General features: G+C 40.0%; 2 protein-coding genes across 3 annotated transcripts in view; both read right to left on the bottom strand.

Moving 5' to 3' along the window:
* Positions 1-822: 822 nt before the first annotated feature.
* On the bottom strand, positions 823-16,105 carry LOC146659839 (ubiquitin-conjugating enzyme E2 E1). 2 transcript variants are annotated; one of them, XM_085423790.1, is made up of 6 exons: positions 15,960-16,105; positions 13,734-13,917; positions 13,175-13,225; positions 7,591-7,723; positions 3,723-3,870; positions 823-1,108 (listed from the first exon to the last, which is right to left on the bottom strand). In XM_085423790.1, the coding sequence occupies exons 2-6, from the start codon at positions 13,886-13,888 to the stop codon at positions 1,011-1,013; spliced, it is 585 nt and encodes a 194-aa protein (XP_085279916.1). In that variant the 5' UTR covers positions 13,889-13,917; positions 15,960-16,105; the 3' UTR covers positions 823-1,010. The 2 variants fall into 2 exon arrangements, with proteins under 2 accessions (XP_085279916.1, XP_085279917.1); XM_085423791.1 differs by having other exon boundaries at positions 15,964-16,073.
* A 4,490-nt stretch (positions 16,106-20,595) lies between these two features.
* LOC146659840 (ubiquitin-conjugating enzyme E2 E2) overlaps positions 20,596-26,748 on the bottom strand; it is a 38,539-nt gene continuing 32,386 nt past the window's right edge. Inside the window, exons 4-6 of the mRNA XM_085423792.1 lie at positions 26,110-26,242; positions 23,224-23,371; positions 20,596-20,746 (exon numbers count right to left, since the gene is read on the bottom strand). Of these exons, the coding sequence (XP_085279918.1) occupies positions 20,649-20,746; positions 23,224-23,371; positions 26,110-26,242 (379 nt within the window). The 3' untranslated portion in view covers positions 20,596-20,648. The remainder of the gene's footprint in view (positions 20,747-23,223; positions 23,372-26,109; positions 26,243-26,748) is intronic.

The raw sequence follows: 26,748 nt of genomic DNA on the forward strand, positions 1-26,748 counted from the left end.
TTCTTCTATTCTGACTTTTTGTTTTGAATTCAGTTTCGGTAGTTTCCCCAAGCATGTCTGCTCACTTCAGTTTAGTTTCCATCTGTTTTCGTGTTTGCTTCAAGAGCAAGATGTAAGAGTTTCAGAACAGGTGTTACAATACAAAGACAACAATTTGTGAAGGCTGCTGGCTCACAGTCATGTAAACGTCCATAATGTCACATGTCCATCAAAGCCTTGTTGGACAGGTTGGGTTGTCAACTGACAAACACTAAAATTAAGCATGTTCCCTCAGGTATGGAAGGCATGTTTTCTCTTAGGACACTACTTTTCTCTGACACATGGTTAATCCTGCATGTTAGCAGGTGCTCTTCTTACAGTTGTAAAGGTAAACATGACAGGTATAAACAAAAAGAAAAATGTGCATTTTTATGGATAAGCTAAACACTTATTTAGCATATATAAACACTAAATGCATCTACTTTCAACTAAATGACTCCATAAAAGCTAAACAGGGGTGCCTGACTATCAGTCCCCTAATGTACGTTTTCAGTTTTTAAAGAGGGTCGGCACTGCAGTCGTGTATACAGCTTCTCTTTACTACAGTTTATGCTTTGTACTAGTGCTTTTGTTTACTGTATATCTCATTTATTTTGGCAGCTTTTCTTAGGCTATAAATGCCGATGGGTGTGTGGCATGCTTCACGGTGCATTCTTGTGCCTTCACAAATATTTTTACAATGCTTGCAGCGGAAGTTTCAACATGCACAGAGTTGTATGTGGAATTCAGTTTTCAATTAACAATGTTTTTTTTTTTTAAAAAGAAAAGAGGCAGACTCATCACTTCCTTTCCATTGTGTTCCTTTATTACCACGTTTCTGGAGATAACTTAATCAGGAAGCAAAAAATATACCAGACAATAAAGTACTAAAAATCTGAGATAGAAATAACACCCCCTCCCCCCAAAACAAGCAACCCAGCGACCCTTTGACCCTCCTCCTCCTTTTCCTGCTGCTGCCGTCCTCTGTGGGTTTATGTGGCGTATCGCTTTGTCCACTGTTTGGCTGTTCGGTCATGTTCTGCTCTGTTAGTCGTGTATTGGGTGGCGATGCTTCCCACCAGGGGATCGGCTGGGTGAACAGAAGAAACGGGAATAATCAGAATAAATTGGAATAAATTACTTTAGAAACATTTCGTCTGGAATGCATGTGCAGTACATTCAAATCTGTTCTTCCGATTTGCCATCTAAAACCTCCAAATGACAGTTTAAGTTATAAATTAACATTCCACCATGTTTGGAATTAAAATTCAGAGCTCCCGGAAGCGTCTTCATGGCAGGGTGAAAAGGTTCGATAGTCTCTTTAATACAGATTAAAAACTTCAAATAAAAAAAAAGCTCGTAGGCTGGTCGGCAACAATTTAAGACTTGGAAAACATTCATTTCGACACCACTTTTTCATGATCTCTGTGCATGAATGCTACAAAAACAAAAAACTGAAGCAAATTAAAAGGTTTCAATTGTTTAAGAAGTTTTTTGTTTTTTTTAATTATTGAACATTTGGATCTGAGCAGTTTCTCAGTGACACTGACTACTGTACAGTCCTCATGCTCTTATTTTGAAAGATTAGTCATTCTCATACAACTGCAATTTACTTTTTTGGAAAAAATAAAATGATAAAATTGATGGTTTACACAAACTTGAGTCACATGTTTCCATTTTATGAAATCATGTAAATGTTTAGGTGGACCGTCAGCTGGAATTCACATCACATTTCTAAAACTGCACCTCACTTTGAACTCTGCCTTCTTTCTTAATGCTTCATGCTGCATAAAAGCTAAATTACACCCTCTCTTTTACAACACGGCTGCTGTCTTGTCTTTCAGACAGGTTCTCCTCACTGGTGAATGAATCAGAGTAAAACTTTTATGCTAGCTGCCTGCAGCAGCATGCTGAGCACATAAAATCTGACCGCGTTTACAATGTGCAGCTTTGGGGTCATGAGATCAGAGTTCACAGCTGTGGAAGGTATGTGGTAAAAATACGGGGTCATCAATTCGAATGGTTGTCAAAGCAGCGGTGCGACACGCACACCTGCAGTAAATGTGGAGCAGCAGGCTATTAAATTTGTATCAGTTTCCCACAGTGTGACAGTAACAGCGCATGTCAGTGACTGAGCAGGGTGAGGAAAAGAGGAAAACTTTGCAGCGCCTCATTTTTAGAATCCCTGACCTGAAGCAGCCAACTGGCAATAGTGCTGCTATTCACCAAAGACTCTTCAGTCTCACACTAAGTAAGATACCAATAAAACCAGTGTGACATGCATTAGAGAAGGGCCATTCATCTAATTTTTATTTTTATTTTAATCACTCCTTTGGCTTCCAATGACGATGAACTTTTTTTTTTTTTTTTTTTACTGCCTCAGGAGACCTGCACATTGGTGACGGGACAAGTGACAGAGAGCTGACAGCGGCGATCCTGACAATGCCACGATTAACAGGCTCAATCTAAAAAACTTTCACGGCTTTTACTTCTGTCCAGTGAGTCTGCCCTTTTTGGAGGTACAAAAACCCACTGCTGTAAAGAGAAATGATGCAGTTGATTTGATGATGCACTGGAAAGAGTGCGCGTTTCACAATTGTAAACCTGTAAAAAGATCATTAACGACTTGACATCTGAGGGTCTCTCACCTCTCTGCTTTTGGCAGCAATGAGGTTTGTCACATGACGTGATGCAGGCATTGCTCAAGAGTTGTCCGCCATATTGAATGTGACAGTTGGTGGCGAATTGCCATGGTTACCTTTAGTTTTTCAAGTTTGTCTGCAAATACTTGCTAATGATTAGCCGAGTGGTGGTAAAACCTGAAGTTTTACAAACTGGAAATGGAAAAAGTTCAGCTCTCAGCCAACATGTTTTCAAAAAGGGGCAACATTTTATCTTCCCTCCTCCTGTTTGTATCGCACTTCTCATTTTCATTACAGCTCAGCGGGACAGTGTTTTGAGGACCAGTCTGTCTGTAACGCAGCTTCTTCCATTACTCTACACCAGCGGTCCCCAACCTTTTTTGTCCCATGGACCGGTTTAATGTCAGACAATATTTTCACGGACAGGCCTTTAAGGTGTCGCGGATAAATACAACAAAATAAAATGACAGGACCAAAATTACAAAAAAAAAAAAAAAAAAAAAAAAGTATTGTGTAAATGTGTAACTTTATTAGCAGCGTCCTCCTGAATTGCACTAACCACATCGAGAGTAACATCCTCCTCTCTGCCCCTTAATGCTCTCTGGTCGCTATGGTAATGCATAATTAATTCTTTCAAAATAAGACAAACAACTACAACACAGGAAAAGACCCAGGGAAACAGAGTTAACGATAAAAACCCTGAAAATCATAAATTTCACGACCGAGCCTCAACTCTCACAGCCCGGTACCGGTCTGTGGCCCAGGGGTTGGGGACCACTGCTGTACCTTACATGAAGACGCTACATATAGGAGTTATACTTTTACATTAAATCTACACCATAAACAATGAATAAAGTTTTTCAATAAAAAACACCAGCTGGCCCAAGCCTGGATGACCCAGTTTTCCCTTCACTGCGTTTGTTTTTCATGGGCATCAGATTACATTGAAATAAATCCATGTTTCTTAATGAGTAATTGTCAGATGTTACAGCTGTTACAAAAATACATCTTTGCTTTCTGAGTACTCAAATGATGCAGCTTTCATCAGCGTGCATGTCTTACCTGGGTTACAGTCAGTGAGCAGGGAGCAGATGGACAGCAGCACCTTGGAGATGGTGAGCGCGGGGCTCCAGTTGTCCTTCAGGATGTCCAGACAGATCACCCCCTGACTGTTGATGTTGCAGTGATAGATCCTGGTACGGAAAGTTACCTGCAGACACAAAGATCCTGCATGAAAAACACTTAAAAAAAAAAAAAGTCTGTACTGTGTTCTGCATTTCTCTTCAAACACTCCTGTATTGATCACTTTCACATGTGTTATTAAAAACAAAATTAAGCACTCACACAGCTCAAAATATGACAAAATATTTGTTCTGTGTAGAGAATTTCAGTCAGTGTTGGACTGCAATGAAACCTCTTCAGTAGACAAAAGCCCCCTAGTGGCTGAAAAGAAGTACGTCATCTTAACTGTCTTGGAAGGAAACCTCACTTTTCCTTATCAGTACAACAATCAGCCATAAACAGTGAGTCATTTACAGTAAATGTTCCGTGTCAAAACTGAATGCAAAATTATTGTGGAACAAGTGAAGTGTGGAAAACATTTGGAGGAAATTTGAGTCCTTTTCATCTCAGCGTACAATGTCTAATACTCATTTCCCCCCCCAAAGAGACGAAAACACTCAGTTTATGCGCTACTGTAGCGTGACTCAAGATTTCCAAGAATGATAATCGGTTTTTGTCTCAGTTGGTCATCTCTGGTATTTATCATGCTGTATCACTTCTCACAGACATTAAATATAATCTAAGACTAAAAAATAAATTACAGGAAACACACAGAGAACCCCACCAGGGTGATGGTGGGGTTCCCCCAAATAAATTTTACACCCACCTGAAGTGCCACAATCTAAACCCTTAATGTTGCTTTTTTTCATGATTACTTTTGTTCAGTAGCAAAACTGCAATAACTCAATGTGTGTAGCGTGGAGGAGTAGAAACCAGCACTTCTTTTCTATTATAATTCACTGGAAAGCTTTCACAGGTCATGTCACCACGATGAACAGGTGACTGCTCAGAACAGAACTTCTGAGATGTCTCATTTTGATCTACATTTGACACCAGGCTCATCATCTAACCATAAAGAAAGTAATTATTTGTGTACTTTGAGGGCCTGTAACTTCAGTTTTTTCATAGTATGAAAATAAAATATTGCATGATTTTGAAATTGTTATTTAAAAAAAATAAATAAATAAATAAAATCTGGGAGTCTGAGGGTTCAGATAAAAGACGATGACCAATTTTTACTGAATGACTCGCATGGTCATAAAATTTTCTCCTCAAATAACTTACTTATGAAAACAGCCAGTATATGTGTTTTCTTTTTACATGAATTTATATTTCCATCATGAACTGAAGCAGCAAAAGCACGAAATTAAAATCTGATTGCGTCAAGTGTCCCTAACCACAAACCCCAAACAAAAACCACCTACACAGACATGAATAGTAAAACGCTGTGATTATCAGAAATGTGCTTACATTTAATCTTCAGTTTTGCTTTTGTTTAACAGAGCAGATTTCCTGTTGATATTTACATAACAAAATAAATTTTACTCAAACATAGAGACCAGATGTTTATTTTATTAAAACTAAATGTAATGAATGGGCCAATTAAGTATAAAGGGCTATGCTTTGGGTTTAAATTAGTCCATTTTTAGCATCATTTAATATTTTGTGGTGGTTTATTACTTAATTTGTAATCCCATCAGAACAGGTTGTTTCCCACTGCTGTTTGGGCTTTTTACCATGTATTTGTTTTGTTTCATTCCACTGGGAAACGGACTTGATGAAACTATACACATCCACTGGGATGAGAGTTTTCACTGTCACCGCTGTGACTCTGTATGTTTAAAAAAAATGCTGCTTAAATCATTCAAATAATCCTCTGGGGAAAAACAAATGAAACACTCGTCCAGTCATTTGTAAACTCTGTAAATGTGTGATGCTGATCCAGAGTAAGCAGCTGAAGCAGTTATATGATGGAAAAAGAAAACGCTTCCATTTAGGAAACAAAAGGGGCGACCATGGCTCAGGGGGTTGGGAAGCGTAACCGGAAGGTCGCCGGTTCGATCCCCGGGCTCTCTGTCCTGGTCGTTGTGTCCTTGGGCAAGACACTTTACCCTACCGCCTACTGGTGTTGGCCAGAGGGGCCGATGGCGCGATATGGCAGCCTCGCTTCTGTCAGTCTGCCCCAGGGCAGCTGTGGCTACAACCGTAGCTGCCTCCACCAGTGTGTGAATGTGAGAGTGAATGAATAGTGGCATTGTAAAGCGCTTTGGGTGCCTTGAAAAGCGCTATATAAATCCAATTCATTATTATTAACATGAAATTGCAAACATTAGCATTAGCACAAAATAAAAAGAATAATGCATAAATGCTTGAATTGGAAAGTAGAAGCACCGATTTCCCAGAAATCTGGACTGAATCCACTTTTTTTTTTTTTTTAAACTGTGTTTGGGATAATTAGGCTGTAATTTTAGAGGTTAAATGTGACCATCATGAGCTGCTGTGTTGTTACAAAAGCAAGAGGAGCAGGGTCTCAGTAAAAGCAATCTGGCAAACAAAAGGTTGTACAATGTGTTTGTTTTGTGTGTGGGAGTGGAGCTGGAGGCTTTTTTGTGCTATTTGAACATGTATTCTATAGCATATTTAATACAGTGTGCCTAGAGAGGGCGTGTTTTCTCTTAAGAGATCCATGTTTATAGTCACCGTCGCTAATAAAGAATAAAGCTAAGTTTTACTGAAGCTTGGAGCATCATTTTGTTTTAAAAATAAAATGATCTGGTGATTTTCACATTCACAGGACTGGTTGTCAGAAAATCGTGTGTACTACAGAGCTTCACAATGTTAAAACCTCTCAGCAACATGCAATGAAGCACAAAATCTACAGCTTAAAAAAAACAGACCAACAGATGATTAATACGGTACTCTTGTTTGAGTAATGACTGAAAACCACAGTGCTTATCTGTGTCAAGATTTTTTTTTTTTAAATGAGACAACATATTTTGTGTAAAGTCCTGTATCCTGGTATTATGAAACTGTACAGTGTCTCAGTGAGAGGTTAGCAAAGGTAACTAAAACTCGATGTGAAAAACATTTTAATTAGACAAAATAAAAATTTAAATTATACTATGTCCAATATATTTCTGAACATGCTCAGTTTTGCCTTGTAAAAACTAAAAACTAAAGTAAAACCACAGGAAAAAATAAAGTGAAAGAACCAAGCCCACACTGGAAGCAATCTGAAACTGAACTGAAAACATAAATAAACACCAACGTGTTTTTGGAACAGTGTGGGGATGGAGATTTAACTGGAAGTCAGTGTGAACAGTTTTTTCTTAATTGTTTGTTTCCCATTTTTCTGGAAATTATTTATGACAAAAAATCCCTTTGGGATATGTGTGTTTATTAAAAGGAGCACACTGTATATTTCTACTTTTCCTGCTGTTTGAAATAAAAATATTCTTGATAAGAAGCGAGCAAATGTGTAGCTAATAAAGCTCCATCTTGGTATCTTATAAAACTGATTCTTCATAAAGTAACACATCTGTTTTCTCAAGTTAACAGATGTACTGACTTGAGAAAACAGACGGGGTTTTTTTTTTTTTCCCCCCAACCCTGCACTGTCAAACTTTACACCGTTATGCAGAGCTACTTTTATATCAGGTGACATCTGTTTGTTTTGCTTCATTTAATAACCCAACCTTCCAACTTTTGGGTTAAACATAGTACACCTTGTCTTTTAAATCAAATATAGTCCTTGAACTCGATTTGATGTTGTTATCTAAAACCCTGCAGCTGAAACAGTTTCAGCACCTGCTGCCTGCTTCTGAGGTACAGTTAACAGACATGAGGTTCTAGTATTGTGTATCAGTACCTTGGGGGGTTTAAAGGGGTAGTCGGGTGTGAAGGCGATATCTAGGAAGAAGACGCCTCCCTCGTACACAGAGCCCGGCGGTCCCAGGATGGTCGACCTCCACTCATAGATATTGTCTCCTTTTGGACCAGCACTGCAATCAGAAGGATTAAATTCATTTAAACTGGATTTATGTTCTGGTGAAGCCACAAAAATATTCTGAAAACATCAAGGTACACTTAGTTTATTGCACCACCCACATAAGCCTAAAATACAATATTTATTTGCTGCTGTGCCATGAGTCACATTTTAAAGAATGAAAGTTCTAATCTTTGTCGGTCATCTCTGGTGTTTATCATACTACATCAATAATAACGAAGGAGGGGGAAAAAGCTTTGCCGATACAAATCTCATCTGCAAACAGACAACATCCACAGAGCAGACACACCGACGCAAATGAAGTCAGAAAGGGAGGAAAGAAACAAAGAAGAAAAAAAAAAAAAAGACACCCACACACAGACTGTAGATTACAAGCTGCACAGTGGATGTGCATCAGCGGCAGTGATCAAAGCAGTGTGTACTACAGTATGAAAGTCACATTCATTCACATACTGTGTGTATAAAACACAATGAATCACAATAAAATTCACGTTTACTGGCAGCACGCCGAAGAAGGCGTCAAAAAGGAGCTAAAGCTGATGATAAATGCCGCGTTTGTAATTCGACAGATGAATTCAGTGGGCTGTTAAAGGGAAATCCCACCCAAAGTAACGCCCCCCCCGTAAAAACGACATTTGACAACACCTCCTGTAACCTTAGCGATTAGTTCTAACATCTCAGTAAAGATCTGGTTTTAATAGCCATTAGAATAGTATCCGGATTTTTCTAAAGGTTGCTGCACAGGCAGCGACCTCCCTCGCTAATGTCTGATGCACAGCCAATCATTCTGTTCTATAAGCAGACCTGAAATATGACAGAAACCTCTCAGTTCAGAAAAGAGCTTCAAGAGTCACTCCTAACCATTTTAAAAGCAAATTTTTTGTCTTACTAATGGTCATCTTACTTACAACTTTCCATCTGCTGCCCAGACAGAAGGAGAGAAAAAAAAACTACATGCACATGAACCTGGAAAATAAATATTTAATTCGTCATTGTTGACGCTAATTTACATTGTCCAATTTGAAAAATGTGTAGCTGAAACACTCTGTTACAGAGAAGGAGAAAATGGGAAAGAGGAAAACAAAACTTTTTGTATTTTGGGGTGCAACGATACTCGTATCAATATTGAACCATTCGATACAGTGCTTTTGGTTTGGTACGCATATGTATCGAACAATACAAAATTTTTAATTTATTTTATCAACTTTTCTTCTGACGATGCTGTCTGTGTTGAGAGCTCAGTGGATCTGCGTTCGACTTATCTGCCTAGGCTGCACTGTCGAGCGCAGATCCACTGAGCGCAGCGCAAGCTAGCGAGACAGAAGCTAAGCTCGTTGCAACATGGCAAATTGAACCTCCCCCACCCTCATTCAGGCGTTTGGAACTATTTTGGTTTTCATGTGAAGTATGACCCTGAAGGTAAGCGCGTCATGGACAAATGTAAAACACTATGTCGGATGTGCCACGCAATGCTCAATTACATTGGTGGGAACTAGTGCGTTAGCGCAGTTAGCTTGTTAACGTGTTGACGCCGTCCAGCCGCACGCACGGGGCGATCCGCGGTAGCTCGTTAACGGAGATTTGCCGTGTTGTGGCATTAACGTAATTTCAACGAGATTAACGCTGACAGCACTAGTGGGAAGACAACGAATATGACTGCACATTTACTCCGACATCATCCTAGTGCAAAGACAAGTGGAAGCAGACAAAAACAACAAGCACACATGCTACAAACTTTACCCGAGTCATTTAGACAGCCGTTAGCACATGATTCTCATTATGGGGACCTGATATGTTTAATATGCTGCTGAGAATATAGCCCAGAAGAAGCGTATAGTATAGCTTTTATTTTGGAAAGAGCCATTTCTCTGTAATAAACTCTTTTCCAAAGATGAGTGATTTCTCGATCAGATAGTTTTTTATTACTTTGTTGTTTCAGCAACATTAAATTTAAAAACTGTACTTTTGAGTTCAAATATATATTTATAATTTTAATAAATGACAAATTAAAAAGGCATGAACATTTTTTTGTATCGAAAAAATATCGAACCGTGACACCAAAGTATCGAACACACATTCAGCAAATGTATCCGTTTGGCTGTTCTGTCTTGAAAACTGCAACTTCACGACTTCCCTACATGTGACACGTGTGGGAAACATCTGTAAATTCCATTAACAAACACTGGACAAAAAAAAAGAGAAGCACTGTACTTGTAGCATATTTTCCTTCAAACATAGAGAGTCGAAGCTTTTTCCCTTGAGCATCATTCAGAAGATGCCAGAGTTGAAAGCAAATCCCCAGTGATGCATCTATGCCTCATGATCTGTAATCTGTATTGATTTTTCCTCAAAGCAGCCCAGCCTTTATCCCTCTGACATGTAGAACATGCGGCTGTGAACCCCTCAGGGTTCATTGCTATGAGCCATAATATCAGTATTGATTGAAAGCTCCTGTGGTGCAGCAGGGACGCTGGGTAGGGTTAGATATTGCGCTCTTCTGTTCGCTTTTAATCAAGGTTAGCACAGAGCTTCACTGCCAACGACAACATGGAATATCGATCCAGGGAGAACCATCTGGACTAATTATCTGGATGTTAAAAGATATAGCAGCAAATGTGATAGATGAAAGGCTCTGACTTTCAAGTGGATGAATTCTAATTATAAGACTCTTTCCACACTGCTAATCAGCTTAAAGTAGCACCCTTATGAGACATTAATGTTGCCGTCATATAGGATATGACTTACTTGAGCTATATTGGTCTAAGATAACTGGACTCCACCTACCTCTTTTATGGGTTAAAACAAGGTGGTGCATAGTTTGAAAACAGCAGGATGGCTATCATGTTTGCACTATAAAGTGTCTTCAAAAAGGACCTTTGAAACAGTCACAGTACTGTTTAAACTAGAATGACCTTATAGGACAGGAAGTGACAGGGCCAGCTACTCTATCATGAGCTCTAAACTACATTAACCTTTTAAATGATTTTAAATATTCTGATTTTTTTAATGAGGTGGATTTGGCCTGAAAACATGATTTGTAGAATAAGATGTAAACCTGTCACCTGTAGCAGGCAGATAATACTGAATTATTGTTATTGACTCAGATTGTACAGGCCAAAAATCAATCAACCAACAATTCAGCAGGCTGCACCTTGCCTTAAGTCACCTGTTTCAAAAAAAAAAAAAAGAAAAAAAAAAAAAAGACTTTTCTTCACTATGTAAAAGTCACGAGTTAAGACAACAGCTAGATTATCTTCATTTGATGATTCTGTGCCAGGATTGAAACAAACATACAGCTCTTATAATGCTTCCTGCCTTCACAACATAGACAACATCTGCAGTGGCTTCTAAACTTGTTAAACTACTGAACAACAATTAAAAGAGAAAACAAAAAACAAAAACAACACACCGTAGGGTGACTATTAGATAAACGTTGTGCTGTGTGCATCCCTGTAGCCAACAGTCTGATTTAGTAAACAGGCTGAAACTTTTCTAAACACATGGCACGTCAAGTAATGTGAACATGCCTGAAGGGGACCATTTTCGGCTGTTTGCCACATGTGAGAAAGGAGCATCTGTGGGAAATATCCTGACCTCATTCTCCTGTCTATAAAATGTCTGAAAACAGCTGGACATCTACAAAAGCGAGAATCAGGTAGAGGCAACAACATGAAAGTGGCCAGTTTCTGTCTGATGCCTGAAGGAGCCCGAGAAGCTGCTGTTTTCTGAAAAGTGGCAGCAGTAACAACTGAAGTCAAAGCAGAAACCGCCGTTTCTTTTAGGACTGTGGCTGTGAACTGACACCAATTCCTGTTTCTTTCATTTATCTGCAAACATCCAGACAGCGTTCATTTGTGTGATGGTCTGTAGCCTGAGGTTGTTTGTCTGATCTGCTGAGCCACAGTGGGACAGATTCCTCTCCCTCTCTCCCTCCTTTCAGAGAGAGGTCAAAGGTCAGACGCAGCTGCCGAACAGCCACCTGGAGTGTGGCGGGGCTCAGTGATTTGCCTGAGGACACTGCAGGCAAAGGCTAAACTCAAACATGTCAGTTTTAAGCACAGTCTTTCCGATCACAGTGGTGCATTGCTACTTTTAACATTTAAGGACAATTAAATAATTAAAATAATTATTAAATAATCACTACTTTTCCCCGAGAATCTGAAGTGGTATATTTAGTATACTGACTGTTAATGTAAAATACCGCAGAATAAAAAGATTAAAATTGGATTTGTGTGTGTGCAGTTTGTAAAGTGTCTAAAGTGAAGATTTCTAGTTAAAAGTATAAGAAAAAGAAAAAAAAAAAAAAAAAAGAGTCCTTATGTATCGTATATGTTTAGAAGTTTTTAGTTAGAAACTAGTATTTAGTAATTACAAACATTTGACATAATTACACTAATCATTACAAGCTCTCTGAAATGTTTGTGTTTAAATATGCAAATACGGAAATGCATGCAAGTATGCATTAAATAGAGATGTGTGAACACTGGGTAATGTTCAGATATCGCATCGTAAAGTGTTTAAAAAAATAAAAATAAATAAAAATAACTCTGGATATCCCATCTCTGCATAAATCTGACGTCGGTCATCAGTCAGAAAAAAACCATTTCACTTTTTTCAGGAATAAAATGCTCAATAAATCAAGTTGAAGGTGTTAAAAGAACACGCTTTTCAGCCAAAGCTCTGAGTGTATAGGCAGGAATACTACTGCTAAGCCTGGTGGACCTAAGAGCTGCTGAATAGAAGATTTCAGGATCAGAGCATGAGACAATTTGTGAAAACAGCCTTAAAATGTGCACATGATGGAATTCATTTTAACTGGACACTAGTATTCACTGCTTAAAAAAGTAATAAATATCAAACTTCACCAGTTGATTACTTACATAAAGACTTTTTTGCATTAGAGGCCCTAGTTCATTAAATATGCACTAATTTGTCTAACTTTGCATTTCCCCTATTGGTGCTCTAAGTCGGTGAATAAATACGTTTGGTTATGGAGACATACATGACATGCAGCAAAAACCCACATATCTACATTTCATAATATTCTAAGTAAATGATGAAAATGATGTTTCCCAACTAGCCCCAGCATCTTGACCTGACCTTACAAGCTGAGCTCTAAATAAACTCAGTGCAGCAACTTTGTGAATTCTGGAGAAATAACCCTGCAATGCTTTCTAAGAATGTACACAGGTGTTAAATATAAGGAATATCTTGGAAACAGCAGCCAATTATTAGTTTTAGATTAAAAAAAACAAACATATTTTATCTCCACAGCGGACAAATTCTGAAAAAATGTTAACCATTGTAATTATGATCTGGATTTGACCACAGTATTGCTCTGTATTGTATATTACAGCGGCTGGTATCTGAGGAAAAATACAGTGATGGGTTTTATTACCAGTGCAGCTAGGTAGATAATTGACATGTGGTACAGAGTGAAACCCACCTGCAGTTTGGTGGAGGGTCCAGTGTAATGTCAGCCAGCTCTTTTTGAATCCTGCACATCAAAGAAATAGTCAGTTACAGTAATAATTACTCCAGAAATCACAGAATTTACGACTCAGACCCTCTTATTTAAATGTGAAATTTACATATTCACTTAGGGATTAATTAATGTAATTTCTGCTACAATTCCTTGTGTAAAAGAACAAGTGTTGGTGAAAGTGAGACTGAAAGTGCAAATATATAGATATAGACAGACACACAGAGACAGACACACACACACGCACGCACGCACGCACACACACACACACACACACACACACACACACACACACACACACACAGAAGAGAAAAGGGAAGTGCTAAAAGACAATCTTGTGGTGTGCTGAAACACATGTCTCTAATGGACTTCTTCTTATAAATTATGTTAAAATTTACCCCTAAAAATAAACCCACAGAATTTTTGTTAACACAGAAACCCCCCAACAATCAAATTCTTGAGATTAAAGAGAATTACGGGGATGTCCTTGAGATACTTCTGATTTATGGTTTAGGTTTTTTACCGTTTAGCGCTGGTGGAAAGCAGCTTGGAGTTCTTGCTCATGCTGGCTTTGCTCTCCCGTTTCTTCTTGCAGAAAGTGTCCTTCTGTCTGGTCTGGCTGGAGGAAGGCGGCGATGACGAAGAGCTGGTGCTGGCACGGGAGTCTTCATCCGACATACCGGTTTGGTTTGGAGAAGAGCCGGAACCTAAAAGGTGGAAAGCCAAAAAGATTCAGAGTCATTTCTAAATGGGGCTTTTGTTAATTTGACCTCCAAGCAGCCATTTAATAAGCCACTTCCATGTTGTGAATGTTTAGAAGCACAGCGGAGGGTTGAGGAAGAAAAATAGAGCTTTAAACCACCTTCATTTGCAGCTGAAGGTTTTTTATGTGAATGTATGGCAGACTTAACAAGAACTGGCTGAATTCTCCAAATACTGAAGCAGAGGAGACGCCAGAACATCCTTTATGAAAGAAAGAAGCTCATAACCAAGTCTGAACCGAGACTATACATAAAAGTATTACTAGTTCTGGTAAATAGACTGGTTCTTATAGAGCACTTTTCTACTCTACTGAAGCATTCAAAGCACTTTATACAACATGCCTCGTTCACCTATTCACACCAGCACTTTTTTCTATGCTTAAGTGCTTTCTATCTAACAGAATGTGAACTTGTGTTAATATCTTCTGACCTCTTCTACCCCCTGAGCTACAGCCTCCAACATTTTCTGTTTGAGCTTTTCTTCAACCTCAAAATGATCCAAAGCATATTTGATGTTTGATATTGTACCACAAAATCTCATTGCAGTCCAAAGAATTTGTTCATATTTAATTGACCAATACAACTTATAGAAAATAAAATTAGAAAAAAAGATCACCTAGATGGTGATAAAATATATATGTGTTTTATTTACTGAAGTATAAAAGTGTCTTAAACAGGGGTTTCCTGGCATTTTTTAAAGTCTGTTTCAATATACTCAAACTTAAAATTGTTTTTTAAATGATCAGAATTAACAGTCACCGAGCTCTGTCAAGCAAGTTAACGCAGACCCTTTGTCTTTATAAAGGTCAGAGTTGTCCTGGATCACTGATGGGAATTGGTTTCACTTCAGGGGCTATTTATGCATTTTAAAGTCCATCTCCTGGACATTGCAGTTTCGCCACAGAAGGTCGACTTCAGCAACATCCCGGGGGGGGGGGGGTAGGAAAGGTGATCAGCAAAACGAGGTGAAAGTGTTTATTTAACAGCAGCCCCGTGGAGTTTTTTTCACCAAATCCGAAGCGAAAACGAACCGTTCAGCTCCAGCTGCCCTCAGAGGGCGTAATTAAGCTGGTCTTCCGCCTCTGATCGACGGTGGCCTCAGAAGAGCACCAGCTGATCGGTTTTCGAGACGCGGCGATGCGAACGTTTCGCTGCGGCTGAAATCTTTCGATTTAAGCGAACTCGATTTCGCGAAAACGTCGCTTCGACTCGATTAACTGGATGCAGTTGAAGTAATTTAGGTTACATAATAAGTCAACAAAGACAACACGTAAATGTGAGCAATATTTAGCGACTGTCTGTTCAGGTTGTGGGGGTACGCGTGTGGGAGAGGAGGTAGCGCAAACAAAGCCGTTCGCGAATGCTGATTTAACGTTAGCGTCACGGAAAACGTTAGCTAACGTTAGTAGACGAACAAGCTAGCTAGCTAGCGCTATGTACACTAAAACGAATAATTTCACAGCCAAGAAGCTCAGTGTGCCTGACGAGGGGTCAATGCTAAAAAATTCAGATGATTTTAAGTTTATCCCTGTGGTGACACCCTCCACCAAAGCTAATGCTACCGGCTAACGCCCCCCTTGTCCCCTCAGATCTCCCCACTCTTACCCCAACTTCAACTAGCAAAGACTCTGGCCTTCTGCAGTAATATATATTTAAATGTCGGGTTGTGTAGCACCACACATGGTTGCATCGTATTCTCGTATATCAAACTTGTCGTATATCAAACTTGTCGTATGAAGGGTGTCAGTTTGAGAGTGAAACATTAAACGCGTTAGGTACTAGCCGGGAGCAACAGCTGCGCTCCAGCACATAGTCGGAGCCCGTTTTCCGTGCGACTAAGTGATAACCGCGACCTTCTCGTTCGTGTGCTCCTCTCTTTTTAAACCATCGACTTCGACTGAAAAAACACACGCAGAGACGCAGACAGTTCACATGAGTCTGATAAATAAATGCCATTAAGCCATTTTTTATTCGCTAATAAAACTTACCCACTCTATTGTGTCTGGACCTCCGCCACAGTAGAGGCTAGCTGGCTGGTGCTTGTCGCCCTCTGCGGAACGGAAGTAGCCTACCGCGGCTGCAGTGGGCTGAACTGCACCGGTCGTACTCTGGAAACAGTACAGGCCTGCAGCGAGTGCTTCACGCAGGTTACATAATATTAATAATAATTTAAAAAAAAAAGTTTATTTCGGGCGCTGCAGTCCAATTCAGTACACAAGAAGAAAGAGTAATGATTAGAAAACAAACAGGCAGTTGATTCTGTGTTTCTAGAAACAGGAGGAATATCTTAAAGTTGGCTCAGTTGCAGCTATCATTACTGCACCTTTAATTAATCAGCACATTCATTAAAGCATTTTAAGCTTGAGCAAAATCCCGAACGCAGCATTACACAGTCAGGGCCGTGCATATTTGGACAATGACACTGCTTTTGTCTTTTCTCCTGCACACCAGTAACTGTGCAGTGAAGTGCAGGCTTCCAGGTTGATTTGAAGGGGTTTAACGAAAGTATTGAAGTAAGTGTCTCATACATACCACCGCTTTAGAGGCTTAAAAGCAGTTGACCAAGAAGCCGTTTCATACATGGGCCTTTCCCTTATTATTCCATGAAAGATCTCAAAGACGTCTCTTAGGATATAAATATTAGACCCAACAGCTGAAGGAGGCTGAAGAAGAAAAAAAATCAATAAAGCAATAAGAGCAAAAAAAAATAAAAAAAAATAGCAGTAGCCAAATCAACAATCTAGCACATTATGTGACCTGGAGGATCACAGAAGGCAGCTAAAGTGCATGGGCTAGATTTACCAAACAGTATGTGAGGTGATTATTACACACTGGTCACATTTGCAATACCTAAAGCAGATAATCTGAAAAGTGTGATGTTCTGTCTGCTGTATTCAGGAGGTCTTATTTAACAGATCTTTAGCTATGACTAAGCTGCTGCCTCATCGGCCACAGAAACTGACAAAAAACCCACTTAAACTGACCACATGTCTGTGGACTCATCCAATAATTACTCACAACGTGTTATTGCAGGACCACGAGTTGAAAGTATTGCAACCAAAATTGGCACGAAAGCACATTTTCACAGTTTTGAAAGGTTAATGGCGAATAGTTTGTATTTCTGTGTTAAAGGCGCATCAATTCTCTGCGCTTGTGCCTGCCATTATGTGCAAAAAACAAAACAAACAAACAAAAAATTCAGGCCCTTGTTATTTGGGCTGACCGTGGCTCAATTACTGATAAATTACATATTAATAGATTTGTAAGGGAAACGTGCCTTGCAGCTGTTAAATGACCCACGAAGTACATCATGATGCAGTTACCCGTGGAGGGTGCGCAGGTTTAAGAGGTTAATGGGGTAATTTAGTCAAACGGTGACTACTGCTGTGCTTTGACAGTGGAATACTATTTTCTTTAACCAATTTCAAGTGTTGTTTTCAAGGTTTTTGACTATCTGTTTAGGCACTTCAGTGAAGTTATAAAGTACATCGAGTGGAAAAATTTAGCCTAAAATGCTGTAATGGACTGAAATTGGAATACAATTCTCCTTTATTATCTTGGAAAAAAACATGTACTGTACGCGGGCAATAAGAACAGCATGGGAGCCAGCAAAGGTTAGATTGCTGTTTTAAAAGCAACACATCAACCTAATCCTGTAATCTAATGTGTGGTAAAAAAAATGCAGTTGTTTTAAGCACCAATTTAGTCTGAGATGGAGACTTTATCTCGTTTGGCGAGCAGCCTTCTGGCCAGTCTTACAGTCTAATGGCCACATTATTACTTATGCAAAGCACCAGCCAATTGGAGCATTAATCAGGAGAGCAAGCGAAATACCAAAATCTGTAAGAAACAAGGGATCAGTCAGCTCTTGTTCTGTTGAAAAGGCTTAAAAGCTTTTTGCTCTATGACTCATTTATGATTCAAACATGGCACACCGCCAAAATATATTGTGTGAAGTACTACAAAGTTTAGTTTGTGTTTTTTTTAATCCCCCTTCAGGTCCATTCTTTTGTTTTGAATATTTTAATAGTTCTGGACTCACTGTGGACCCCAGTTCACATACATAAAAAATCCTTTTTAAGGACTGGATATTTATTTTCTTGGAAAACATCATCAATTCTACCAATAAGCAGAAGGGATGTACTGACCGTTTAATGGAGAGAGAAAAAAAGTACATTAACCTTTTTATTAGAACGGTATAAACCAGGGGTATCAAATATAAGGTCCCCAGGCCATAATGGCACACTGAAAGGTCCAATCGGGCCCACTGGAGGCCTTTTCAGAGTGCAGAAATTACAAAGGGCAACTTTTGGCTGTATTTCGCATCAGGAGAGCTTTTTTTTCTGAATGGGTCATTGCAGCTTTATAACTTTTCTACTAAGGTGGTTACGCCAAAGAGCCACCGTGATGCGTTTGTGTTTTAAAACAGTAATCGTCCTTTGAAATGACAGTACACGCCACCATTTGCTGGTCCCCCCAGCGGCTCCCTGGCAAGACGGTCCTATGTTGGTAATATGTTAAATAAATGTGAGCACAAGAGAGAGGAGACATCCTACAATGAGCTGAAACATTAAGTCATTTATTTCTGCATATACAACTTCCCCTCACGATTTCCTGTCGCCACCCCTCCCCCTCCCTGTACTGTTCTGTTTTTAGTGACCCCCCCCCCCCCCCCCCTACATGGCCACCTCTATTCTTAAAAAAAATATATCCGGAAAAAAAAAAGAAGACATTTTCAACTCGCACCATTTTCCAGGAATATTTTGTTATATTTTATGTTCTTTTTTTCCTGGCATGAAAGGAAGGAAACATAATGACATTTTGAACATTTCTGGTTCGTCTCTCCACCTTCATGCACTTTATTTTCTTTTGCTGAACAAGTGACAAACCTCATAATAAATCAAGTTAAAGATGAGCTCATGTTTATTATGGTTATTCAACCTTTGGTCTCCATATGAATATGTCCATGTGAATTCCTATGGTTAAATGATGGTGTAATAGTTTTGGTCGTCGTAAACAGGCTAAAAGCACAGGTAACTCAATAAAAGCAAACTTTATTTTTTAAAATAAATTCTAAAGTTGTTTTTAGTTCAGTTGACTAAATTAATTAATTAAGTCACGTCCTCTGGAGCTAAAAAAAGAAAAAGGAAAAAGAAGAAGCCAGTGTGCCAGAAAAACTGCAGTTCCATTAGTGGCCACTTGAGGCTGGTTCCAAAACAGCAGAAATAAATATTTTTACAGTCTGGACTAAAAGGGCTTGGGTCTCTATAGTTAACTTTCCCCTTGATCACACATCCGAGGGAGTGAGGGGGTAATTTATTTGTTTATGTTTTTATACTCATCCATCTGGATAACAGCAATATATTCAGAGTTATTGAACTAGTCTAATGGAAATATTTGATAAGTAACACAACCTGTTATGAGACAAAGACATTCTAAGATCTTTGTCTTTTTCAGTTTTGATGGGTCAAGAGCTCAGATTTTATTAGCCTACAAGCACCCCCCCCCCCAAAAAAAACAAAACAAAACAAAAAAAACCAAAACAAAGTCAGCACAGCAGGAGACAAAATTCTAATGGCTTCAATGACATAAAATGAAAACCAATCGGGGACTACATCCATCTTTTGTATACAGTCTCTGCAATATCTTCAAAAGGTTTGTCTTTCTGTCCACAAACTGAAGGCCCATTTTGAGTTTCTGAGGTGTAAGACTAGCTAACTTAAAAACTTCACATCACATTCATGTGGGTAATAAAATCTACCCCTCACCCAGTGTGTGCCAAGAAGTGCTGTAATGTTTATGACTGTAATGTTTCATAATCAGGCGTGTTCGCGTATGTGAAACATGCAACATCAGCAGTCAGGAGGGTGCGCGACTGAATGAACAAGTGTAAATATTTAAGGGTGAAGAGATTGCAGTTACACACAGAGAGCAGAGCGTTTTCTCACAAGCCAACCACAGTGTGTTTTATTGGGTGCTTCAGTAATACAAGTGCACAACAAACCACTCTGCAATTGCAGAGGTGGCGGGTAGCCAGTAAATATACAAGTCCTGCCTCTTTCACAGGCAGACCTATACTTTTGCGGTCTGCCTCAAAAGCCTTTGAAAAAATACATACAGTACAAACAAAATCAGAGAAAGTTAAAAAGCATGAAGTAGCCACTTTCCTGTTCCATGCAGATATCATACTGGTGACAACCAAAAAAATAAAAACGAGAAAAACAAAGTAAAAGCATACTCTGCATGTTTGTTCCAGGTGCCACTAAGAAAATGAGAATACATAATGTATAGCTGAAGGACAATGCTTATGATAATTATAATATTCTGTGTTTTTTTTTTCTCCAATACAATACTTCCAACATTCAGATATTGGAAAATAAAAATCCCAATCTACTCTTTGTATAAAAAAGAAGCTTTCAAGTCAACAAGGAACAAAGGACTTTTTTTTGTTTTCTTTTGTTTGTTTTTTGTTTTTACACAGAAAAGGTAGATAAAAGAGGGAAGAAGAAGAAGAAGAGGAGAAAGAGGAGGAAGATGGAAGAGGAAGGGTGACAGGAGGGCAGATTTACCGCTGCACTTAGTGAGTGTGCTTTGACAGACTAAGGGGTGAGAGAGGTAGAGAGAGGTTCAGTGAGGGGTGAGGGAGGTGAAGGAGGGGGCGGGTCACGGCAGGGAGTCTATGTGGCGTATCTCTTCGTCCATTGTTTGGCTATTCTGTCATGCTCTGTTCTGTTGGTCAAGTACTGTGTGGCGATGCTTCCCACCAGAGGGTCGGCTGAAACAGAGAGAGAGATCAATAAATCTTTATTACAGACTCAAAAGTCCAGATGTAAAACAAACAACACGTCAAATAAAATAAGCAATGGAAATGCAGCATAACAGAAGAATGTAGATCATTATGGTTGAGCGCTCTGGTTGCCAAACAATATCAAACAGAGGCTCATTCAAGCAGTCACTGAAGGAAAACCTGTGGATCTTTATTTTGATGTAACTGATTAATCTTTCTTCATCACTGAACTTTGCCTGCTTTCATTAATTTTAGTGCACGGTTAAAGTTGTTGGATGTATTTAATGCTGACTAGCTGTGCTTTGTGTTACGGCCATTGGGAGTCCTAATGAATAAAGAAATAAACGAACTGTCCTAAAGAAATGGTTTCCAAAGTAACCGTTTTCCCTTAACTGGCCAAGAAAACCAAAAACAGCAATATTTATTCCAGCTCTTGAGATGAGTACACTCTGCTCTCCGGTTTAGACACATCCCTGCATGCTGGAGGGCTGCTGTCAGATGGCAGCAACGTTTACAACGAAACTGCCTCAATCTTTAAATTTGGCAAACTAAACAAGCTGTTTATCTGCACACACCGACAGACTTTCTTTCTTTTTAATCCTGCGAGTTCTTAATCCTAATCCTATGTTTCGGAGAAAAGCAAAAAGTACTTGTTGGTTAAAAATGTAAATGGGTTTTGACGTGTGTCTTTGGCTTCAGAGAACAAAAGCAACATTATCTGATAGCTCACAGTCAGGGTCCTCACTGATGATGGTTTAGACCTCAGAACCTTAAGTTAGATGCTTTGTAAAAGAAACCCGCTGTGGATGAGAGCAGCTGAAAAGATGTTTTTCCTTTAGCTTTTAAGCTTCTTGATAAGGTGGACTGATAAGATCTTCAGTGGCTTTTTGCCTGCAAAGTTTTGATTGCTTCACTGCTGCTGTTATAAATCTGTTTGTTGAGAAGACTTAAGGCTGCCTGGGCTGGACCTTAATAACTCTGATTCATGAACAAGTTCATGAACAGGTTTCCTGTTTTACACTTTGCACATGTCTATTTTTAGCCGCAAACGTCTTCCTGCTGTGCTTAGAATCATTGCCATCGTTGTTACGCTCTGCTACTGTGTGTAACATCACCACAGCCCTATAAACCATTTATCCTGGTGCTCTGTAGGTGTCACCATAAAGAACAAAAAGAACAGAACACAGCCCAACACTGGTACGGTCAAGAAAGCAGTCACACAGATTTTAAAGTTGTTTTTCCCAGAGTGATTCGTCTTTTGAAGATGCTGAAGCGGAGACTCTCTGAGCTTCTGTACGAGAGCAGTGAAACTGCAGTAAAGACCAAGCTGCCCGTACAAAGCAAGGCGTGCACCTGCACTTTGGCTAGTGCTGCCATTCACCAGGGCAACAAAGGCAAGTATAAACTAGGAGTAAGAACAGTCTCTTATTTTGGTAACCGTAAACACTTCCTGTATTTGAAAACAGGATACACTTGAAAAAATATTGATGTCTAAACCTCTGACTTTCGGTACTTTAATTACATTTAGACTTTCCTTGTAATTTTGTTACACAAGTAAAATGTTAAAGTTAATGGAATTGGGTCAAATAAAATTTACTAGACTCATATAGATTGAGTTTATACCAAGCATATTTTCCTTAATGAATAATAAAAAGCTTAAAAAAAAAAAATCAATTTGATTTTATTAAAAACTACTGCTGAAGAGGGCCAATAATTATTTTTCTGAGTGTATTAACAGCAAACTAAAATCTCTGTTGTTCACATTCACTTTAGCCTGTGAACTCAAGCTGCTGCTGGAAAAAAAAAAGTCACTGGACCAGCAGCTGGCCAAACCTCACCCGAATAACTTTTTTGCAGTATAGCTATGAGGAAGACTCTTTAATAGGGTCTCATCATACACTATACACCCAACAATGACTCAATTTCAAAGCATTAAGCTTAAAATTAGTGTAAATAACGTTAACATTTGATAACCTTACATTTTTCTACATAAAGTCCTGAGTTTCTGCTACTTCCTGTCTCACCTCTTCAAGTGTAGCTGCTTAATGGTTGCAGACACTGTGCAAACATAACATCTTGCTCTGAAGCCACAAAGCTAATAACAGCCCAGTGTTTTTTTTGGTTTGCTTTTTAACATGACATTGTGTTTTTTCTTATAAGACTGTGGGTCAGTTGTTCTTTCCTGGTGCGAAATGTGGTTTTGGTATTTACAACTTTAAGCTTCTAATTGTGCCAAATATCTGTCAGCATCTGACGGCCTTGGGGAAACAATGAGGGCTTGAATTGGCTGTGGTTTCCTTAATACACAGGAATAGTTAGCATTCTGGAAACATAAGACCACATTTCACATCAGAGTTAAGTAAAAACAAACACTGCATTCAAAGGACAGAAAGAAGGAAATGAAGACAGAACAGTTACCTACATTAAAAAGTCTCTGGCCATAACAAACAGCATTAAACAGATACCTGGGTTACAGTCTGTGAGCAGGGAGCAGATGGACAGCAACACCTTGGAGATGGTGAGGGCGGGGCTCCAGTTGTCCTTCAGGATGTCCAGGCAGATCACCCCCTGACTGTTGATGTTGCAGTGATAGATCCTGGTACGGAAAGTTACCTGCAGACACAAAGACAAATGCACTTTAGAGAAGAAGGGCTTTAAAAAAGAAAATAAGAGAAATATTTGAGATTTTCCCATCAGTGTTGTTTATGTTTTTATTTGGTGATCTCTGCATTAAACAAAACATGAGATCCCTTTTTCCCTTTGCCTTGTGGACATCATACCAGGTGAATCCAGAGCTGATTGTCAAGGAAGAGCTGTTGATTTACTGGCTGCTCTATGTAACCACCCTCAAATATCACTGTGAGCTCTGGGGAGAAAAGAATAAGACTCCGGGTACAAGGGGTGGATATGAGCTACCTATGAAAGAGCTCCCCTTAGAGACAGGACGAGGAGCTCGGTCATGCAAGAGGGACTCTGAGTAGAGCCGCTACTCCTCCAAAAGGATCCAATTAAAATGGTTCCAGCTTCTGATCAGGATGCTTCCTGGATGCCAGCTTGGTGAGATGCTTTGTGCAACACCAACTGGGAGGAGACCCTGGGGCAGAACCAGGACCTTGGCTTCCCTGGGAACACCTCTGTCTCTTCTCCAGAGAAACTAAAAGCAGTGGCATTGGGAAGGCATCTCTGCCTACACAATTAAGATTAAGGCACTGACCTCCCAGCCCATTGTTCCTTCACTGGGCTGGTTTCAGTCATTATGCAAATGTACTGTTTATAAGGTTGGGGAAACCTGCAGTCAGCTGAGACTGAAGAAGTCACTTGGCTGAGTGACGAAACGTTTCTCCCACAAAACGCTACGTCCAGATGAGTAGAATCAACTTTTGGAGATTTACTTACCTGGATGATTGAGCATGCATCAAGACATCTCTGCCTACACTGTTAACCTCCCACCCCCCGGCACCTGGATCCAGATAAGTGGAAGTCAGTTTTAATTCCATAAACACTAACACTCAACCAACACTGAAAGCCACCACCCAGCAGAAGACGAGTAAAAAGGGCAACAAATGATTAAGCCTGTAAAACCAGCATGTTAGCTGTAAGTGGGATAAAATAAAAGATCTTAAAAAAAGAATATGTTACCATGTAGTCTGATACTTTCAGTGATAATAACAGGTGAGACAGAGGAGGGCAGCTTAAAAGCTTTTCTCCGTTACTCACATTAACACCGATGTATCAGCATCAGGCCTAGTATAATGGGTCTGCCTGATCGCCTCACTGAGGGCCATTCTGCACCATTTGTCACAGTTTCTGGATCAATACTGAGCCATAAATACACAGTTAATCTAAAACAGCTGTTTTTTATTATTGTGAACATGATTATTTTTGGTTTTATCCTCTGGAATTTTTCACATTTTTATATTTTTGCTGAAACTGGCTGGCCAACAGAGGGCAGCATGGTGTAAAAACAACCGAGCACATTGAGAGTTGATCAGCTTACCTGTCTCAGCAAACAGGCTCCTGCAACCACAGACTGCATAACACGCCCTCTCAGCTAACAGCCTCCAAACACAGAGCTGTTTATGTCTGCCGTCTCGCTCAGATTCGAGCTTGACATCTGTATGGTCCGGACACTTGACACCTCTGCTTCTCCAATCATGAACATCTGGCCCTCCTGACCCTGACCCTCCAGAGGAAACATCTAATGAGCGCTGGCACCCCCCCCCCCCCCAACCTATCCCCTCCTTTGGGGCCAGCGCTGAAAATCACACACAAGGCAGGACGTTATAAATAACCAACCCCTCTCACCCCCACCGCCTCTGCGGACACAGCGCTCCTCTTTCCTGGCTCAGAAACACAAACACATCCACCTGGTGAACTTGTTAGGTTGACTTTTTTTATTTTCTTGTAAAGCCTCAGATGTGAAAGTGTTTCTGCAGTGAGGAGTGTACGGTGGCTAAAGGACGAAGACGTGTGTGTGTGTGTGTGTGTGGGGTGGGGGGGGGGGGGGGGGGGGTGGGGCTGGCTGTAGATCACAGTGTGTTGGAGGGGTTGGCGGTATTGAAGGGGGCGGAAACACTCGAGCTCCCTCTGACTACAGAAAGCTGGGTTTGTTTGAGTCTGCTGTCAAACACAGAGTTGGTGGTTACATGGCACAAAGAGCGAGGAAGAGGGAGAGAAGAGGGTGAGGGAGCACGGGGAGGGGTGCACGTAACTAACATGGAGAGTGTGTGTGGGGGTGGGGGGGAATGAAGGCCAAGTGAAAGTATAATCGGGAGCACTACAGACTAAAGGAGATCGTCCCCAACAGTCTGCATGTTCAGTAAATGCCGTCAACTTGACATCACTAAAAGTATTCTGCAGACAACGCCACATATTACAAGAATGGGAGTCCTTTATACAGTGAAAACAGGACGGGTCAAATATTCAACTCAACTGCAGCACTTATTCCTCAAACAACATGTTTGATGTTGAACACCAAAGGAAGTCAAATAGAGCAGAAGTTAAGCTCTTACTGGAGAATCAACCAGCGAAAACAAAACAAAGGAAACTTACTTTTCAGATTTGAAAATGGGACGTGGGTGTCTACATTTGGGAATTGCAGGTTCAGATGTTGGTCTTTACCTTACTGCTGTGAAAATATCACACGAATGCGCTTTTATTATGAAAGGAAATATGTGGTCATGCTTTGTGCACTGCTGCAGGCTAATCATTGGTTTCCAGATTAAGAAATGAGCCAGATATATCCTCCACACCCCCACAGTCCGTCCAGAGTCTGTGCAGTGTGTAGTTAATATTTGGCCCGCTGCTAAAAAATCCAAACGACTAAACAATTGCGTCTTCTGACTGCTGACCTTGGGGGGTTTGAAAGGGTAGTCTGGTGTGAAGGCGATGTCCAGGAAGAAGACCCCTCCCTCGTACACTGAGCCCGGTGGCCCCAGGATGGTCGACCTCCACTCGTAGATGTTGTCTCCTTTGGGGCCGGCGCTGGAAAATTGAAACAAAAGATTGGTTAATATGTTAATCAGCACGGAGCATTGAAATCGACATCCTGGTGTTCATACTGCCAGCGGGCTGATAGAGATTTGGGGCGGCAGCTGAGGCGGTGAAATGCCTGCTTCTGACAAGTTAATGATGGAGATTTGGGGAATGCTGAAGCCATGGAGGGTTGAGGGTTTTTTAGTTCAAGGCTATTTTTGAAGGATTTACACCATATTTCAAAATTTTGATCAGAAGATTGGATTTCTTGCCACTGGGGGGTCGAGGAAGTGAAGCATTTCTGAAAAACTGACACACACTAATGATACTGCATGAGCATGAGACCTCAATAAATGAAAGACACACAAAAAGCTAACAGAAGAAGACCAGCAACGCACGTGTACATGGAAATAATTCATCTGCAAAAAGGCTTTAATGCTCCAAAAAACAAAACAAAACAAACAAAAAAACAAAACAGTAATGGCCAGTGTTAGAGAGAGTGCTCTTTGGTTTTG

Source organism: Rhamphochromis longiceps, linkage group LG11 (assembly GCF_057381845.1).
Source record: "Rhamphochromis longiceps isolate RC_006_pf linkage group LG11, R_longiceps_female_GT1.1, whole genome shotgun sequence".
NCBI lineage: Eukaryota > Metazoa > Chordata > Actinopteri > Cichliformes > Cichlidae > Rhamphochromis > Rhamphochromis longiceps.